The sequence below is a fragment of the Orycteropus afer genome, unplaced genomic scaffold (assembly GCF_000298275.1).
Source record: "Orycteropus afer afer isolate SDZICR_OR568_19922 unplaced genomic scaffold, OryAfe1.0 scaffold00068, whole genome shotgun sequence".
Taxonomy (NCBI): Eukaryota; Metazoa; Chordata; class Mammalia; order Tubulidentata; family Orycteropodidae; genus Orycteropus; species Orycteropus afer.
The window spans coordinates 10,031,994-10,052,603 of record NW_006921655.1 but is presented as its reverse complement, the minus strand read 5'-3'; the positions used below and the strand labels follow the sequence as shown (position 1 = coordinate 10,052,603).

Here is a 20,610-nt window from a genome sequence, read left to right as displayed (position 1 = left end):
AAAAAAAAAAAAAAAAGACATAATGACAGTGCCATACTTAGACTTAACTTAGATAGTTACTGTTATGTGATGCTCATCACGTTGACCTTAGCTAAACTTATGTTTGCTGATTAGAGTTACAGTGATGATAGGGACAAAAAAGAAAAAGAAAAAAAAAAAAGAAGGAAAACTCAATTATTTTCCACTAATAGACAGTGATAGAAAGTCTTAAGACTGCACCATGTCAAAGGTAGTGTTCTAGTTACCTAATGCTGCTCTAACAGAAGAGACCACCAACGGGATGCTTTAACAAACAGGAATTTATTCTCTTACAGTTTGTAGGCTTTAAGTCCAAGTTCAAAGTGCTGGGCTTTAGGGGGTGGATGAAAGACCCTCAACCTTGGGCTTTAGCTTTGCCTCCTGCTCCTGGCCCACTGAAGTTGGATGCTTTTCTTCACTCAGCTGCTGGCTGCTGACACTGACAAGCCCAAGGTTGACAAATAAAAAGGCACAGACTCGATGTTACCAAAACACATGACAGGCCATTAATTCAAGTCCATTAAAGGTCCCAAGTTTGGCAGAGCATGGCAGGCTACTTAACAATGACTTGGCTACCTGCAGGGTTCAAGAGCTATAAGCTACAGACTATTCCCCAGGACTTCTCCTTATTTACAAGAAGCAGATCACATTACTAAAGCAGCTACTCAGCTGCTTACAGTATATTCCACCATGGAGTTGATTACCAGTCTCATCATGGGGAATATGACATCCAGTTGCCCAGCCACTCAACCAGGCCCAGCCAACTTGACACACAAACTTAACTACCACAGGTGGAAAACTTATGAAATCAGAAAAAAAACAAGGCAGGCCCATCAAGTTCCGGCTTTCATTGGTTTTACTGTGTAACTAAAATAGCTAAAAATCACAGAGTTCATAGGATAGACCCTCTTAACTCTCTGTCTCTAGAATGTGAGGGAACTGCCTTTTGGAAACAAGTGGAAAGAGTGCTTTTGAAATCATGCTATATGATGTGTAGAAATTGCCAGCTGAAACCCTCTAGGAATACCTTATGCTATGAAAACGTACCAATGTTTTTCTTGATTTTTATGTCACAGTGGCATCAAATCACCTATTGACTGAACACAGTCAAGCCATTTCTATTAGACAAATCACTTACATTTAGACTTAATGAACATTTACTGAAATTAAGAATTTTCTTCTTCGCTGAGTGTTTTCTCATTGCTATCTCCCTTTTAAAGATAAGGAAATGGAGGCCAATAATATGAAAATCTATTAAACAAAGACTTGCTTTTATAATGCTATAAATGAAAAAAATGTCACACATAAAGCTTGCATACATATTTATTAAGCTATATCCCAGTACATGACTGAGGAACTATAAGTACAAAGGGGAAAAAAAGACCTCAGAGTAGCCCAAATCAATGTCAGAGTCCTCATAAAATAGCCCCCGCCTCAGACCGCTCCTCAAAGTCTGCTGTTATTTTTCACATGATTCTAAGACATTGGGTTATCTGTTATTCATTACAACACAGAAGGCAAAAATCAGGAAGAGAAATGCCACAAGGATACACTCTGTGAGCAGCAAGTCTACCAAAACCCACTGCCATCGAGTCAATTCAGACTCATAGTGACCCTTTAGGACAGAGTAGGACTGCCCCATAGGGTTTCCAAGGTTGTAAATCTTTACAGAAGCAGACTGCCTCATCTTTTTCCCACAGAGCGGCTGGTGTGTTTGAACCACTGACCTTTTGGCTAGCAGCTAAATGTTTTAACCACTATGCCACCAGAACTCCTTACAAAGTGTACAGCTATGGAGAAAAAGAAAACAATAAAAAGAACAGGTCAGTCTGGGGCCATTTACCATCAGTAACTGCCAGGCCTTGAGAGTTTATGATAACAACCAAATAGACTGTTCTCTGCTCTCACTGATGCCCTTCTCCAAGTGTCCGGGATGGTCTCTGCTCATCAGATCATCAAGATCATTACTCACAATACTAACTCACTTAAAACACTACTTAGAGAATGGATCAATGAATTGTGGTGCATTCAGACAATGCCATCCTACTCAGCAATAAAAAGGAATGAGTCACTTCTGAGCAGAACAACCTCAACAACATTATGTTAATGGGGAAAAAATCTAGATACAAATGAGTTCATGTGTATGATTCCTTTGTATGAAATTCTAAGCCAGGCAAAACAAACTTATGATGATAGAAATCAGAAACTAGTTCATTCTTGGGGATGGAGAGGATTAACCAGAAAAAGACATGGAGGAACTTTCTGAAGTGATGGGAATGTTCCCTATCTTGTTTGGTATGGTGGTTACACAGGTGTACACACAGGTGTATAAGGTCAAAACTTATCAAACTGAACACTTAAGACCTGTGCCTAATACTGTATATTAATTATAAATCAATTAAAATTATTAAAAACAAACAAACAAAAAAAGATATAGATTAGTGGAATGGGCCAGCTTACCTCTTGTAAGTACAGTATCATTTACTGGTGTGCAACAATGCCATAGGGCTAGATGATTAAAATTAAGATGACAGCTTTTTACAAACTTGGCCAAAACTGTACAGCCCAAAACATCATTTTAAACTGCAACAAATCTGAAGACATTTCACAATCTTGCCTATTATTGTGGTTGACGTCTGCATTTTCATTTAATGTTCCTTGCAGGCCCACACACATACAGATGTTTTATCCTATTTTAGCAGAGAGTAGAGTCGTCAGCAATAGGACAATGTAATATAAAAAATACAGGTAATTTTCACCCCTTATCATCTAACTAAGTACCATGCTGCCACTCACAGGGGCTTTAATAGCACATGCACATAAGCAATACTAAGGCCTAATGGACAGAGTGGGCTTCCATCTATTATCTTAGCTTTACTCTGGATCCTTATCCTCATCTGAAAAGTGGGGAACCGATTTCTTTGCAACAACGTTGTCCAGTCTCTGTCCTTGCAGATAGGGATTGACACTCTATGGGACAAAAAAAAAAAAAAAAAAAGTAAGATTAGGTATTGCATGTAACCATCAGATACAAACATCACACAAATGAAAGTGAAAGAGAATTATTTCTGGCTTAGAGGGTTAACAACAAGGTTAATGGGGTGCCTAAACCAACTCACTGCTGTTGAGTCAATTACGACTCCTAAAAACACTTTAGGGCAGAGCACAACTGCCCCATAGGGTTTCCAAAGCTGTAAATCTTTATGGAAGCAGATTGCGTCTTCTTTCTCCCATGGAGTGGCTGGTGGGTTCTTACCACTGACCTTTTGGTTAGCAGCCCAATGCATTAACCAGTGTGCCACCAGAGCTCCTTCATGGGATACCTAAACAACAAAAAAAAAAACACAAAAAACCAAACTCACTGCTGTTGAGTTGATCCCAACTCAGAGTGACCCCTCCTTGGGTTTCCGAGGCAGTATCTCTATGGAAGTAGATTGCCCAATCTTCCTTCTGAGGAGTGGCTGGTGGGTTTGAACTGCCAGCCTTCTGGTTAACAGTCAAATGCCTTATGCACTACGCCACCAGAGCTCCCATGGGGTACCTACCACTACTAAAATGATTACTCCAGTGCATTCACCAATGTCTTAGTGGCTACAGAAATATTGTCTAACAAATGTATGTGTCTAATTGTGTCTACCATACAATTTTAGAGTTCCTTCTTTATCAGATATAATTTTATTTATTTATTAGTGCAAAGATTTGAAGTGAATAGCTAATAAGTTCTTGCTATTAACTTAGTAACCCCTATGTTAAGGAGAATTCCTATTTTATGGCCCTATTTAGGTGAATAAAGGAATCTGAAACTCATTAAATCATTTTACAAGAAGAATGTTCTAAAGAAGAAGACAAGGAAAGGCTATGTGAGAATAAGCATCTAAAGAACTGGTCACAGGATCATCTTGTTGCTATGGTTGATTCTTGCATGTCAGTAGTTTACTAAAGAGCATTCATCAGGGGCTCCAGCTATCATTTCCATCTTCCCTCAATCAAATCTAAAACCTGAAGAAAAGAAAGACGTTATCTGGAAGGCTCCTTTATGTTTGACTCAAGACTCTATATGCTGAAATATCTTTCAACTGTCAGTAATCTGAGTGAGTCAAGGTTTTTCCATTCCTTCTCTAATATACGTCTATTCTTTGAGGTTTGGCTTTGAACTAGTAATTAGAACTTCACAACATAGTCTTTAGCAAGCAGAAGAAAATTCAAAAGTTTTAGAAGATATTTGTTTATTGAAGATGACTTCCAATAACTCAACAAAAATGTAAAAAAGAAACTGTATTTACAAATGATTAGCTATCCAGTTGCATGCCAAGTCCCCATGAACAAATGGAGGCAGTCATAGGTGGAACTCCCTTGCCTCTGGGCTGCCATGACTCTTTTGAAGAGTGAACACACATTCTCCCAAAGAGAAGGAATGGAACCTGAGTTTATTATCTGTAAATGTCCTTCTATATTCTGACAGGTAAAATCATAAATCATGAAGGACTTTGCAAAACTCAGTTGTATCACAAACAAGTGGAGAATTACAAAATATGAAATGTCCTCATACATCTGAAAGGTGACATGTCACAAAAAGACAGTATTTTGCTGGGAAGTTGTTGTTGTTGTGTGCCGTCAAGTCTGACCCGACTCACAGAGACCCCTCCTTGGGTTTCCGAGGCAGTATCACTACGGAAGTAGATTGCCCCATTGCTGGGAAGTAATCTTTACAATATTTAGGAAAACAAAAGTGCTTTTATATTAGAGAATGTCTACAAGAAGATCCTGGCCTATCCCATGGAATCATATCACAATGTTTCAATAGGTGGGGCAAATGTGGACTGAAAAAGCATATTCAATATCATAAATATTTTTATTGACATTTAGTAACAATATTTATCCTGAAATTTCAAATATATTAAAAGAGGATGAGATTTTCATGTTTATCAAGCATGAGATTAAAAGGTTGATAAGTATTCAACTAGAGCAATGTTGTTGTTAACTGTTGCCAAATCAGTCCATGACATATTGCAACCCCATGCACAGACCAGAGGTTCCTGTGCTATCCCCGTGATCATTTACAGACTAGACCTTAGTGTTTTCACCGATGGTTGATTTTTAGAAATAGATCACCAAGACTTTCTTCCTAATTTTAGTGTGGAAACGCCACTAAAACCTGTTCAGCATCACAGCAGCACACAATTCTCTAATAACAGAAAGGTGGTAGTCAGCCATTGAATCTACGCCTCCCATGTGGAAGGTGAGAGAATTCTATCACTGAATCACTAATCCTCCAAAATAAGATAAATGGTAGATCTTAAATGCTAATAAGATACAGCTCAAGAGTTAAAAGTTTGCACGTTAAGGATTTGTTGACCTTTAATTCATGAAGCAACTAGGAATTCAATTGAATTTGATCAAGTATAGAAAGTCACATAAAATCTGGGTCTCTGTTGTAACTTTGGGAGAACTCCCCTTAGTAAGGGCCTTTCATGGGAGAATTTTATATTACACTTCCTGCTAAGACCCAGAAATTCTAAAGTTAAGCAGAGAAAGGAAGTAAATTAATGAAGAAAAAAGAGGAACAATAATTTGAACCTTTTTGATAAATGTTTAACTATTGATTTAAAATTCAAACTTAAAAGTAAAAGTAATAATAATAGGGATATTTGGTTTTAATTATCCTCCAAAGAACTCAAAGCACTTCCATATTTATCTTCTCACGTGGGTGAGAGACTGGTTAGGTCTAACAGAGAATATTCTTCCCATTTCACAACTGGAGAAATAAAAATACAGAGGCCTTGGATCAAACAATTCACCAAAGTAGAGCCAAGTGCAGCCCTCAGGTACAATGCAAAATGTGCCTGGTGGTACGTTCATCTGGATGGATTTTTATCTGGAAGAACCATTGGTATTGGATCTTTGCTTCTGATGTCCTCTGAAAACCCACATAAGATGCTGAGCTTCATTGAAGGAAGCTTTGATTTTTGTAAAAAAGTTAATCTGTAATTTCTTAATTTTGATTCATGGACTTGAGGGAAGTGGTAAAGGTCTTAAATCAAGATGGGAACACCATATGGGGCCTAATAATGGGGGAAGCAACTCTGTTTCTCCATCAGGTTCAAGGGGCCCATGGTTTATGGCAAGAGCATGAGTCTTTGCAAACACTTGAGAAAGGAAGAACTTGATACCTCTAGGTCGAAATGACCCTTATTTTCATAAATTCTAAGACTTCTCCTATGTGGAGGAAGTTGAGGCTAAATTAAGATCCTTTATAATATGTGTCTCTGCCAGAATTCTGAATTTTGGTAATCATTGGTCTCATGGAAAAATGACCTAAATTGTGACCCACAGTCACTGGCTGAGTCAAGGCAGAAGAAATGAGGGGCTAGGAAGTAAAGACAATTAGATTTTATTCATTTTGGATCAGTCATTGGTCTTATCTGAAAGGTGTTTTTTTTGGAAATGTGCTTATTGTGCCTTGGGGGAGATATTCCTTGGCTGTCCTACTGGCAAATTATGTGTATTTTGAGCACCTAGAATAGAATTTCTTGATGTTGTCTCAAGACCACATCATCACACCCTTTGGACTCTTCCTGCCACTCTCTGCCATTGGAAGCTGTAATCACCCAAGAAAAACCCCTAATATCCCTCTAACTCTCCCAAAGATCAGTTTCCAGACATTAAAAAGTTCTGCTTCTTTCATAAAAAACTGGCTGCAGGCCATCTGGGTTTTGTCAAGCAGCAAAGGGGCTTGGAACCCTCTGTTGTGGGGACATGAGGATTAATGCTGAGGCCAGAAAATCCACACCTCTTAAAACACTTTCTAAATGGATCAGGCAAAGCTATTCAGAATGACCACAATGACCATTGTCTAGATTCCCAAGTGTTGCCAGGATTCAGGCACTTGCTATTCTGAATAAACAGTCAGCAGCCTTTGGTCTATGGTTTCCTGTTTGCATGTTTTAACTAAAATGGTTACCACCCATAGCACTTTGCCATGTAATTGTTGTTGTTAAGGGTTGTCAAATCAGCCTCTGACTCATGGCAACCCCATGTACAACAAGATGGGACCACTGTGATCCAAGGGTTTTCATATTGGCTGATTTTCAGAAGTAGAGTGGCAGGCCTTTCTTCTTAGTCTGTCTTAGTCTGGAAGCTCTGCTGAAGCCCATTCAGCATCATAGCAACATGCAAGCCTCCACTGACAGATGGCTGGTGGCCATACATGAGGTGCATTGGCCAGGAATAGAAGTCAGGTTTCCCACATGAAAAGTGAGAATTTTACCACTGAGCTACCACTGCCCCCTTGCCATGTAATACCTGGATGTTCATTTTTTCCTCTATTTGAACAGAACAGGATGATGATAGGTGGCCGGACCTTCTGTCAAGGGAGGTATTGGTTGATTAGCAGAATGGACATCCATCCTTTGTTAAATCTCAGTGCCATGAAATGCCCTGGGAATCTAAAGCCAATTCAACATTCATCTTTGCATGAAGCAACACCATAGAAGCTAAATGCAGAGCACCTAGATGAAAGTCCAACCCTGCACATCCCTAGGAAGGTTAATAACTAAGCATGCAGTATATTCAACAGTCAGCAAACAAATATAATAGACCTAATAGATTTGATGTTCTTCTGGTTAGGCCAAGAAGAAAGATATATAGGAGGAATGAGATTTGTTCATCCCATCTTTTGGCCCTAATTCCTTCAAAACTCTTGCCTGGAGCATGCAGTTTAGCACTTTTCTATTCCTGCCTGTGTTTCCACATAATTGGTGGAGATGTATGAGCAGTTTCCCCCATTGGCCCTTGTACTCTTTGAAGAAAGGCATAAACTCATGGTGAGAGTGATTCAGTATATAATTACTGAATATAATGGAGGTGATGGAAGCATTACAGGACTAGGGGTTCCACTAAAAATCATGTGCTAAAGCTTGGGGAAACCACGGCAGAAACCAAGGATGGGCTTTCTGGGTACAGCCCTTGTTACACAGAACCACCTTTCTGCCTTCTCAAAGCTGCATGTGAAAGGATTCTGGTAATTTCCAATAACTGGGGGTTACAGTTTGTCAACTGGCCCCCTCAGGAAGCTCCGGGGATCCACACCACAACCCAGCCAGCTGTCTGTTACCCTTCGCCTTCGTCTCTGTCCTCCTTTCATCTTCTCATAAAGGAGTTTCTTGTTCTAGAGTGGAGAAAAGAGAAAACACAAATGCAGAAGTATGGATCAAATTTGGCGAATGCCTATTTTAAAAGCAATACTTGGTTTGTCCCCTGGATTTTTGCATACACATATTTTGGAAACAAAATCAGATTAAAAGAATGTTGTGTCAGAAAGACAGACCACAAGAGAAAAGCTGCTGGTTGTGTAGCTTTTAATAAAGTCCTCTGGAGGGTCCTGGGGGCACACCAGTGTCATCCACAACCATATAAACAGGAAAATACAGCATGCTAAAACACAGGGGGCGCTGGAAACCCATCTCCTCACTTTGAACAGCCTTTGTTTACAGCCAACAATTTTATCTCATTTTACTTTTTGTATCTCACTCTCTTTTTACAAACTGTACACATTTACTGTTCTCTAGAGGAGTGTCTGACTATGAATAACAATCCTCTATGTAAATAAATGAGACATTCTGACTTCTGCAATCATCCTTCTGTGACTGAAGTCAGTGCCCCCAGTCAAGACAATCGGAAAACCATTTGGTCTATAAGATTTTTAATAGAGTGAACCTTTTAAAAACTGCCAAAAAACTTCTTGGCAGAAAGGGAAGTTATGTTGAGGGGAGAAAAAAAAACTCTGTTACCACAGTTTGTATAAGTGTTTCCACATACTGCTGTATTTCAAACACACAGTGGACTTAAATGAGCTCTAGAATATCAGACACATGCTCAACAGATTTCCCCTCTATTGAGATTGTAAAGACAGAATGCTTAACCTGAAGGCAGAATGGCAGAACAGGAGCTGGAGGGCTTTACTTGTGTTGTTTTATTATTTGTGTTTTTAATAGAAAGGAAAACAATGTATAAAAGAAGTAGCTCATCTCACTCTAAATATAATAATTACATATATATGGAGAGAGAGAGCTAGAGAGAGAGAGAGGAGGCGACAGAAGACAGAATTCTAGTAAAGAACCGGTCTACGTAACACTTGTATCCTCTGAGCTGTCTGGTTATAAAGACTGCTTATTTTTTAATGGTAGATTTAGAGATGAAAATGACAAATGCCAAGAATGAGCTTCATGCTTTTCATGTTCATTAAAATATACCCCACTCACAACTTACAATGCATAACTCTTGCCCAACCTCAACTATGTAGGGAGGCTGCGCCAGGAAGTGAAGGCACCTCCAAAGCCAAAGAAGCTGCTGGTGCTGGCCACAGCCTCTATCTCCCGCTCACTTGCTAAATGGATGGCCTGACTATTAGGAAGGGAGAAAAGGGATGTGGAGCTCGTTCCCTCAAGGAAAGAGGGTGTGGTTGTGAGGCTCATTTTCTGTCTGTAGCTGTCTTTCTGTGGATACGACATCTCCTGATGCACAGAGAATGTCCTGGGAGTTGGTGCCAAAGGTAGGGATAGAGGTGCATTGAAGACAGAGACATCTTCCTATGTACCATCAAATTCAGCTGCCTATCATTACTCTTTGCCATCCAATTGATTCTGAACTCACAGTTCTACTCTATATAACAGAGTAGAACTGCCCCATAGGGCCTCCAAAATCATCTTTATGAAAGCAGACTGCCATATCTTTCTTTTACAGTGCAGCTGGCGGGTTCAAACCAAACTTTTTGATTAGCAGCCAAATGTTTAACTATGCTACCAGGGCTCCTTGTTCAACTGACTAAGATGGACAAATAAGTGATAGGTTCAGATAGTGTAATAGTGGGAGACTACTTTTTACTCTGAGCTCCATTATTGAATTCTGTCATTTGTGTAATAAATAACCTTAAGAATTAAATAGAGGAAGCTAGCTCTGGCTTAGATTGCAAGGTAAATATGATTACAGGGGTTAAGAGTGATATCATAGTGAGATATCATTGTTTTATTATTTGTGTTTTTAATAGAGAGGCAAATAACATATAAAAGAAGTGATTCATCTTACTCTAAATACAATACTCTGATATTAATTTTTTTAAAAAAGGAGATGACAGAGCCTGCCACAGGCTGGAATGTCTGGGCACAGTCCTCCCTGTTTGTTAACATCAACAACAGCATATAGTATTTCTGGATATCATTTTTGCAACACTGAGAGAGAATCCTTGTCCCTCATTTCATTCATGTCTCAGGCTCTGGCCATGATCAACTGCTTCAGTTTAACTAAAAGCCCTAATGCAAAGATGTGAAAGGAAATAACATTTACTTTATGAGTAAATCTTTTTTCACCAAAGCATCACACTTGACAATTAATGTGTAAAGAAGTAGGGTAACCAACATAAATAAACCAGGCTTTGGTTACAGCTACTTAATGCTGTGGGTATACCGGTTGTCCAGAGGGACCCATTAAAAGGGACGAGCCTTGAAAAGACAAGGGATTTACTCTGTCTTTAAAGAGCACCGGTGTTGGATGGTCTGGTTCAAACCCCAGCTCTGCCAATCATCAGGTCTGAGTGTTGGGCAGGCTACTCAACCTCCTGAAGCCAACATTTCCTCATGGGTAGAATGAGAGGAATAGGGATGGGCAGGTTAAAGGAGATAACTTATGTAAAATATTAAGCATAGTGCCTGGCACATAGTATGTGCTCAATAAATATTAGTTACTACAGACAGAACTCATTTTATTGCATGTCAATTTATTACACATTACATGTCGAAGATTTGTGGCAACCCTGCATTGTACAAGTCTATTGGCACCATTTTCCCAATAGCATGTGCTCACTTTGTGTCTCTGTGTCACATTTTGGTAATTCTCACAATTTTTCAAACTTTCTCATATGCTATTATATACTTAATAGATTATAAACCAAAAAACCAAACTTGCTGCCATCAAGTTGACCCAACTCAGAGGGACCCCTACTTGGGATTCTGAGGTGGTATCACTACGGAAGTAGGTTGCCCAACCTTCCTTCCAAGGAGTGGCTGGTGGGTTTGAACCGCCAGCCTTCTGGTTAGCAGTCAAATGCCTTAGGCACTATGCTACCAGAGCTCCTAATAGATTATAGTAAATGTAATTTTTACACACACTAGGAAACCAAAAAATTCATGTGACTTGCTTTATTGTGATATTCACTTTATTCTGGTGGACTGATACTGGATCCTGATTATCTTCAAGGTGCGCTGGTTAAGTGCTCAGCTGCTAACATAGACAGATTGGCTGTGCAAGCCCACCAGCCACTCCATGGCAGAAAGATGTGACTGTCTGCTTCCGTAAAGATTTGTAGCCTTGGAAACGCTATGGGGGCAGTTCTACTCTATCCTGTAGGGTTACTGTGAATTGGAATCAACTCAACAGCAATGGGCCTGGTTTTTGTTATTATTCATCTTTGTGTTCCCATCATCTAGCACAGGCTCTGGTAGGCATATGATGTGCATTTATTAAATATGTCTTGATGTACTAAACACAAAAAATAAACACAGGAAACAAAATAGATGCTAATATCATCTATGCATCACTAACTTGGGCAAATGTCACAAACAAGGAAGCGTTATTGGCAAATAAGAAATCAGGACCTTGTGTACAGTTTGACTAAGAGTTAATTACTTTGTTAGCTTAAAGGATGGTGTGGACAAGCTTGACTCTCTCAGTCTATGTAAACACTGTAAACACTGAGGGGAAAGCTTGTGGGCCCCAATTTGGAAAAGCAAGTCATCCTCAATTCACACTTCCATGTGAAGATCAAGAAATCATGCTTTACTGCTAGGTGGTAATGAGAAAACAAACAAGGAAACTTAAGTTTAAACAAATACATGATTACAAATAATGAAAAGTATGTAAGTAAGCATTTTTTCTGACCAATTGTCTGTGATAGTATTTCCTTTTGCATAGAGTTCTAAATTCTAATCTTTAGCTCTGATGTATACAATGAATGGGAATGACTGAGAGAAAAAAAACAGTATTTAGAGAAGGAAAGAATAAAAGATGGAGGTTGGTCTCTTATTGAAGGCCTAGGAGTGTGTGGAATTTGGTGAAAGAAATCTGTAAAGGCTTTCAAAAACAGGTAAGGAAAACTGGAAAGAGAAAGTTTCTATATCTCTCCTACTTCCTCATACCACCAGTGGGCTCGCCACCCTTACTCAGGACTCTTTTTTTAGACAACCTTCTTACTTCATTTTCCTCACTTCCAACATGTTTAAACTCTATTGGCAGCCTTGAAAATGGCTCCACAAACTGATCTTCCCTAACAGACCTTATGAAAAGGTCTGCTTATGAAAAGAAGAGAAATAGAATAAAGCATATTACCAACAAGTTGTCATTACGTCAATTCTGACTCATGGCAACCCCATGTGTGTCAGAATAGAACTGTGCTCCTTAGGGTTTTCAATGGAAGTAGATCTCCAAGCCTTTGGGTAGTAGATTTCTGAGGCACTTTTGGGTAGGATTAAATCTCCAACCTTTTTGTTAGCAGCCAAGTGTGTTAACCATTTGCACTCCCCAGGAATTCCAATGCATAGTAGAGAAAGTAAAATTAACTTACTGCCCTTGAGTCATTTCCAACTCATAGCAGCCCCTCCTTGGGTTTCTGAGGCCATATTTCTACCGAAGTAGATTGCCCAATCTTCCTTCTGAGTGGCTGGTGGGTTTGAACCACCAGTCTTCTGGTTACCCTTAGGCACTATGCCACCAGAGCTTCTAAAATTAACTTAGGTGGTAGTTTTGTTTGGTTGTTTTAAGATTAACTTAACACTTGCACATTCTGATTGCAGAGTGAACGAGTCTCAGTGTGATGTCGATGCAAGGTGCTCAGAAAATGAAAGTGGTTATTAATGAGGAGGGTATCTTGCTTTAAACTAGCACAGAAGGAAGAGAGGTAGTTTAGGCTTGAGACTTCAATATTCCCAGTAAAATAGGAAGCAACGTCATCAGCTAGCCGTGAGCTGAGATGGGATCAAGGGCTTTGAAGGGCTTATGTAGTTTGGAATATCTGTTCATTTAGTCATTCATTCACTCATTCCAGAGAGGTATTGACCACCTACGATTATCTGTGAATTAACCCTCCTAAGTACTTTCCCACTGCTTACAAGGCTTCAGTATTTCATTACGTAGGCCTAACCACAGGAACACAGACACACTTCAGTCAACTTTGATCTTGTTTGGCTCAATACTCTAGCATGTAATCTTATTGAATCCCAACCGTCATCCAGGGTTATCCCTTCCAACTTTGTGTCATCCTCTGAAGACCTAATAAGTATACACTCTATATTTTTATTATAAACATTGATAAAAATGTGGAGTGGGGTAGCACTAAGACATTCAGGATAGGATGTGAAATCTCTCTCCTAGTGGATGCAGACTCTGTTAACAAGACCTCTTTTGGTGCTGTTCTGTCACCTGGCCTGTATCTCTTCACCTCTAACAGGAGATCATGAAAAATCTTGTCAAATATTTGGTGAAGTATAAGTGTGCCATGCTTCCATCATTTCCCTCATCAAGCTGGCAAGTAAATGAATAAGATTGGCAAATAAAATAACACAATTATATTGACAAGACTTGTTTTTACCAAACCTATGCCAAATAATCATGATTTCTCCTTCCAAGTGTTTAGCTTATAAACAACCCCTTTACTGAAAGCCAGGGATTCCTGCCTGGGACAGAAAGCAAGGTCACCACTACACACTTTGGAAATTTCCTTCTTTTTTTGTAAAGAAGAATTACGTCTGTGTCTAAACTTCTGGGATTTCTTTCCATGATTCTGCAGAGAACACCTCTCTTGGTCTAGAGATCAGATTTGCAAATTTTCTTGGCAATCTTTTTTTTTTTTAATATCATACTTTTAGATAAAATTCTTTAAGAGTTTCATTTGACACTGGTGAGACTTTAGACTATGTTATGATACAGGCTGGAGAGTAGACTGGACTAGAAGACTCTGGACAATGTAGCTGATGAAGTTGGTATAGGTTGCTGACTAGATACATAAGAGCAGTGTGGAATGGCAATGACTTAAAGTCCCTCTAGGGCAGAGATTTCTGAAAAATCAGCTTCTAAATAATTTTTCTTCTCTTCCCCCAACCCATTTGCTCATCTTTGCCACAAGTACCTTCAGCATGCCAGAGTGAAAAATCTACTAGCAATTAAGATTGGTACTTACCCACTTGCCCAAGCCTGGATAGTCATGTTCCGGATCAAAAAGGTGTTGGTGCAACTGGAATTCTCTACTGAACTCAGCTGTGTCAGGAGTGTTTTCGAGACATCCATCATCATCTACTGCAAACAGCCAAAAGTTTTTGAGGAATGGCCAGGGAATTTATCTTTACTGTAAGAGTTAATTTATTTAAAACAACTAGACACCCAAAGGTCAGGGTCTATTCATATGATCTGCTCTAACTCACCTTCTCTCTGTATCTAGTATTCCTGTTGGATGGAACTGGTCATCCCAAACGCCCACTCTTCCTCCTACCTGTGGCACATACTGGTTGGCTGTTTACCAAACTAATTTCCCTTTTCTCCTTAACACACAGACTCATTTCCCAGCTTTGCTTCGCAATGAGGTGGTATAATATGTCTGAGCTTAGGCCAACAGAATGTAGTTATAAGTGATGCACTCAATTTCCAGGCCTGGCCCATAAAAATTTCCCATTTGATCCTCTACTGCCCACCCTCTGGCCCCATCTACTGGTCTGCTAGCTCAATGTTGCTGATTAGGGCAAGCAGAAGCCACGTGAGAAGATGCCTATCTAGGTGTCTGAATGACCTGAACCTTCCGCCCCCACCTCACCAACCTCTGGCAGGACTTCACACAAGCGAGAAATAAACTTCTCCTGTGATAAGCCACTAAAATTTTTTGTTTGTTATAACATCAAGTATCTCATTCACTAATATACTTCCATCCTACTCATCCTGTCTCACTGTTTTCTCTTGGGTGTTGTGAGCTCTTTAGAAACAACTTCAGCTTCTCAGAGAAAGTACATTATGCAAGTACAATAACAATCACCAGGTAGTACCATTATAGTGGTAACGGGGTAAACTTTAGATTCAAACTGACCAGGGCTAAAGGCTCAAATCCCAGCTCCTAAGTGATAAATAGGCTTCATTCCTAGGGAAAGTTAACTTAGCCTCTCCATGTCCATTTATTTATCTGCACTAGGAATAATACAATACTTAGAATCATACATAGAGCACCTGGCAGTAGTAGGTTTACAGTATGCTGTAGTTTATCTCCTACCATCTCCCTTAAATGCCAGTTTATACTAAAAATGCTCTTTGAAATAAAGCATGTCCTCTACTGAACCCAAGAAAGAAGTTTATCCATCTTGGCTGCTGCTTTTCCCTAAGTCCTATCAATATTAGGCACAGTGCTTTAAAGATGAGTCATCTTCCCCATCTCTAATGTGCCTTATAGGAGCTCTGGTAGTGTAGTGCCTAAGGCATTTGACTGCTAACCAGAAGGTTGGTGGTTCAAACCCACCAGCCACTCCTCAGGAGGAAGATTGGGCAATCTACTTCCATAGTAATACAGCCTTGGAAACCCAAGGAGGGGTCGCTATGAGTCAGATCTGACTCAACGGCAGTGAGGTTTTTTTTTCTTTTAATTGCTTTGTTGTTGTTGTTGTTGTTGTGTACTGTTGAGTCTATTCCAACTCAGTTAGCAGCCAAGTGCTTAACCATTGCACCATTGACTCACAGAGACTCTATAGGACCAAGTAGAGCTGCACCATAGCATTTCCAAGACTATAAATATGCCTTGGACAACAGAAAAGAAAGGGGGTGGGGGTGGGAGTGTGAATTGCATGCAGTGATGGGGGAGGAAATAGTGTCCCTTTTCAAAAAGGTACCGAGACATCAAAATAAATGCTGAAAAGGGTCTATTTACCACTAACCAGGTACTCTAGTTTCTTGATACAGTTTGAAGTCTTCCTGTAGCAGCTGTAAACATCTATAGCCTCTTAGCTCTTAGCAGTACCAAGCTAGTGTGGAAGACATTAGCATTTTGAACAAACCTCTAATGTGGCTTTAATGTGTCTCTCCACACTCACAGAGCATATATTTATCTAAGTTTTTCACCTACAGCAATTAGCATGTACAAAAGGAAAACCAAAAGAAGAGTTCAGGGACAGCTTGCATATAGAAGCTTTGTATAATCTGAATAATCACTTCTCAAGTGCCTTTGAGTGGACCCAGAGTGAGATGTAGAGATACGGTCCTGCTCTGGGAATCCAAAGTATCTGTGTCTGAATGTGCACCCTGGAATTCACGTCCTTTTCTGAGGCCAAGAGATAGATTCTTTGAGCTCTGCTGCTCTATCCAAAGTGAATGTGCCATAATTCAGAGGAGGCCATGTCATGGGAGATGGAAGTTAAGGTTTTATTCTCAGATTTCTCAACTCTGGACCAAGCCATTTCTCAAGTAATTTCTTACAAATTTAGCAAGGAATTCCCTTTTTAGAATGAAAATTGTGGCAGAACAAAGATTGAGAAATATGCTAGCTTAATGGAAGGATACCAAAGGAATTGGCAAATAACATATGAGCAGACAAGACCTGAGGGTTGGATAAAAATCCAACTATATCAGCCCACCTTGATTGCCCTTTGTTGTTGTTGTTGTTATGTGCCGGCGAGTCGACTCCGACTCATAGCGACCCCTCCTTGGGTTTCCGAGGCGGTATCACTACGGAAGTAGGATTGCCCAACCTTCCTTCCGAGGAGTGGCTGGTGGGTTTGAACTGCCAGCCTTCTGGTGAGCAGTCAAGTGCCTTAGGCACTATGCTACCAGAGCTCCTAGTGGTTCTCAATAGGAGCTCTGCTAGCGTACTGCCTAAGGTACTTGACTGCTAACCAGAAGGTGGGCAGTTCAAACCCACCAGCCACTCCTCAGAAGGAAGGTTGGGCAATCTACTTCCATAGTGATACCACCTCAGAAACCCAAGGAGGGGTCACTATGAGTAGGGTCCAACTTGATGGCACATAACAGCACAGTGGTTCTCAAACTTTAGTAAGCATCAGAACCAAGTGGAGAAAATTGCTGGGCCCCACCTCCAGAGTTTCTGATTCAATAGATCTAAGGTACCAGTACCAGTACTTTTGACCCTGAGTTGACTCAGATTCATGGCAATTCCGTATATGTAGTGTAGAACTCTGCTCCGTAGGGTTTTCAGTAGTTAATTTTCCTAAAGTAACTGACTAGGTCTATTTTCCAAGGTGCCTCTGGGTGAACTTGGACTTCCAGCCTTTTGGTTAGTAGCCAAGCATCTAACTATTTGCACCACCCAGGGATAGGTCTGGGATAGGGCATGAGTATTTGCCTTTCTAACAAGTACCCAGGTGATGCCAATGTTGCTGCTCCTGGGACCACACTTAAAGAATGATTGCAGTGCACTGTGCCTAATCAATTTAACCACATCCCTAAGGAAATTGTTGCTCTTTAAACTCTGAACAGGTCTTTTCCTCCAACCCATCCAAAAGCCTACAAGCAAGTAAAATGTGGCTGAAGCAATTGGAGCTGCACAGTGATTCACGTTTTCCTGCAGTCCTGTGCCAGCAGTCTCACTTTGGCTTGGCCATATCCAACCACTTTGATTGTTCTGTCCCAAAATGGAGGCTCTAGGCTCCAAGGAAAATAGAAACTTCATCCTAAACTAAAGGAGGAATACTCTCTTTCAGAGAGAACCTACATTGAGTTTAAGAAAAGCTGAAGGGCCAGTACTGTCAGAAATGTCAGAGTAAGGCAATTAGTCATGATGGTTGAGTGCATGGTCCTGAACCATGTGGACCTGGGTTACATGGATAGCCTTGGGAAAGTTACTCTCTAAGCTTCAGTTTCCTTATATGTGAAATGGGGATAATAAATACCACCTCATGTTATTGTTGGACTTGAGGGAAAAAGATTACTCTGGTGCTAGAAGGTAACACAAAACCAACAGAAGAGGTGCTTTTTTCACTAATGGCTAAGGACCTTTAGCTAATTATAATCAGAATGAAATTTGAGTGTGATAGGTTCTGTACTAAATGCTTTACATAGATAGTTTCATTTAATTCACACAAAAACCTCCATTTTACAAATGAGGATACCTAGGTACAAAGTAGTTAATTAACTTGTTCAAGGTCACATAACTCGACATTGGGTTTGAACCCAGGTAGTCTTAACACTGCTCTTAACCATCAAGGTAAGTTGCTCAAAGCCCATAAGTTAGCCCACCCACCATTCACTTTGGTTTTAGGGATAAGAAGGGGAGAAAATGAGAGGGGTCCCTGAATAGTATGAAAAGTTTCAGCCTTCTTCCTTAAGTAATCTCTTACTTCTCTGGACACCCTCTCTCCCATGCTACCCTCTCCAAATAAACATTTTAAGACAGATGCTAACAGTAATAGAGTTGAAATGTCAATTATTAAGTAAAGAAAATAAAAGGGCATGGATTATGCATAAACTAAACAACTAGTTCCAAAGACACTAAAGTTTGGCAGCAGTTATACTGAGAAAGAAGAACTGAGAAAACAAACAAACAAACAAACAAAAAACTCCCTTTTTATTAAAAAAGGTAGCAAGTGGAAAACAAGAGCATTAATTCCAAAATAGGGAGGGAGACGGAAGTTAAAACCTTGGCAAGTAAGCCCTATATGAATTTATCTGAGCATTAGAACTCATACAAAGGTTCTGGAATAAACTTCCCTTTTACATCTAAATACATAGGCACTCATCAGAATAGAAATAGTACTATTGGAATATTAGTAGCTGATGCTGGAATTTCTAATTTCTTCCCAAAGCCTCTATATTCCATAGGAACCCAAGGATTTGTCCATTACCTGTTTTTCCAACAGGACAGGGATTTGGAGGGTCTGGGTAGCCCTGATCCTCACTAAAGTCCTTAGGAATGTTGTCACCAGTCAACTCTGCCACAATGTTGGGAATGTTGCCGAAAGGACCCAAATGTTGCAGACCCTCATGAGCTCCACCTGTTAGGAAATTAGAAGTAGTGCATTTCAGTTAAATTAATTTCAGCTAATATTTATTCAGGTCTACCATATGAACAAACATCCTGTACTATGCTGAGGAGAGAGAAAAATGAATGAAACAGACTCTGCCCTCTGAGGATTAAAAAACTTAGTTGTGGATACAGACACATACTGTACATAATCATTTCCACACAAAGCAAATCATATACATACTATAATAGCTCTGGTGGTGTAGTGCCTAAGGCATTTGACTGCTAACCAGAAGGCTGGCAGTTCAAACCCACCAGCCACTCCGTGGAAGGAAGACTGGGCAATTGATTTCAGTAAAGATTTGCTGCCTTGGAAACCCAAAGGGGGTCACTATGAGTCAGAATTGACTCGATGGCAGTGAGTTTAGTTTTTGTTTTTTAACACTGCATTATGGGAGCATAGAAGTGGGAGAGTTTCAGTTAGCTGATGGGATTGGAAAGGTTTCTTGGACAAGTTGGAACTTGAATAATGTGGTCACAGATGGGTAGGCTGTGGTAGCTGAACATGGAGTTGGGGGTGAGGATGGAAGGGGAGGTAACTGCCATGCCGACACAAGAACAGACTGAAATAAAGCTTAATTTAAAGAAAAGCAGATAACAAAAATAATCCACCTATCATCTTGCCATTCTAGCTCAACTACTTAAATGTTGGTGTGTTTCCTTCCTTTATTTTCTTCTTGGCATATCTTTTCATTGTTGTTGTTGTTGTTAGGTGTTGCTGAGTCAGCTTTGACTCATAGTGACTCTATGTACAACAGAAGGAAACACTGCCTAGTCCTGTGCTAGCCTCTCATTCCTTACTATACCTGAGCCCATCATTGCAGTGACTGTGTCAGTCCATCTTGTTGAGGACCTTCCCCTTTTCTGCTGACTCTCCACTTTACAAAGCATGATATTTTTCTCCAGGGAATGGTCCCTTTTGACAATGAAGCTAAAGTAGGTGAGATGAAGTCTGGCCATTCTCGCTTCCAAGGAGCATTCTGGCTGTGCTTCTTCCAAGACAGATTTGTTTTTCTTGCAGTCCATGGTACTTTCAGTGTTCTTTGCCAACAGCACAACTCAAAAGCATCAACTCTTCTTTGGTCTTCCTTATTCATTCAGCCCCAGGGATACAGGTGAGGAGAGACAACTCAGGGACGCCCAAAGCAGCAGGCCGGAAAAGCAGGAGAAAGGGGATTAAAAGCCAGGAACCTGGACAGAAGAGCAGTCAGCCCCAGGGGTATAGGTGAGGAGAGACAACCCAGGGACACACAAAGCAGCAGGCCAGAAGAGCAGGAACAAGGGAATTAAAAGCCAGGAAGCCAGAGACAAGAGCAATCAGCCAAAGGGATTAGGTGAGGAGAGGAAACTCAGGCCCGCCCAAAGCAGCAGGACAGGAAAGCAGGAGAAGGGATAAAAGCCAGGAACCCGGACAGAAGAGCAGTAAGCCCCAGGGATACAGGTGAGGAGAGACAACTCAGGGACGCCCAAAGCAGCAGGCCAGAAGAGCAGGAGAAAGGGGATTAAAAGCCAGAAGCCAGACAGAGGAACAGTCAGCCACA

The 20,610-nt window shown here is 40.4% G+C and overlaps 1 protein-coding gene across 1 annotated transcript in view; it reads right to left on the bottom strand.

Annotated features, from left to right (window-relative positions):
• Positions 1-2,892: 2,892 nt before the first annotated feature.
• LOC103196702 (rho GTPase-activating protein 11A) overlaps positions 2,893-20,610 on the bottom strand; it is a 121,481-nt gene continuing 103,763 nt past the window's right edge. Inside the window, exons 11-14 of the mRNA XM_042780898.1 lie at positions 18,891-19,040; positions 14,243-14,355; positions 8,132-8,185; positions 2,893-2,988 (exon numbers count right to left, since the gene is read on the bottom strand). Coding sequence (XP_042636832.1) covers positions 2,893-2,988; positions 8,132-8,185; positions 14,243-14,355; positions 18,891-19,040 — 413 coding nt within the window. The remainder of the gene's footprint in view (positions 2,989-8,131; positions 8,186-14,242; positions 14,356-18,890; positions 19,041-20,610) is intronic.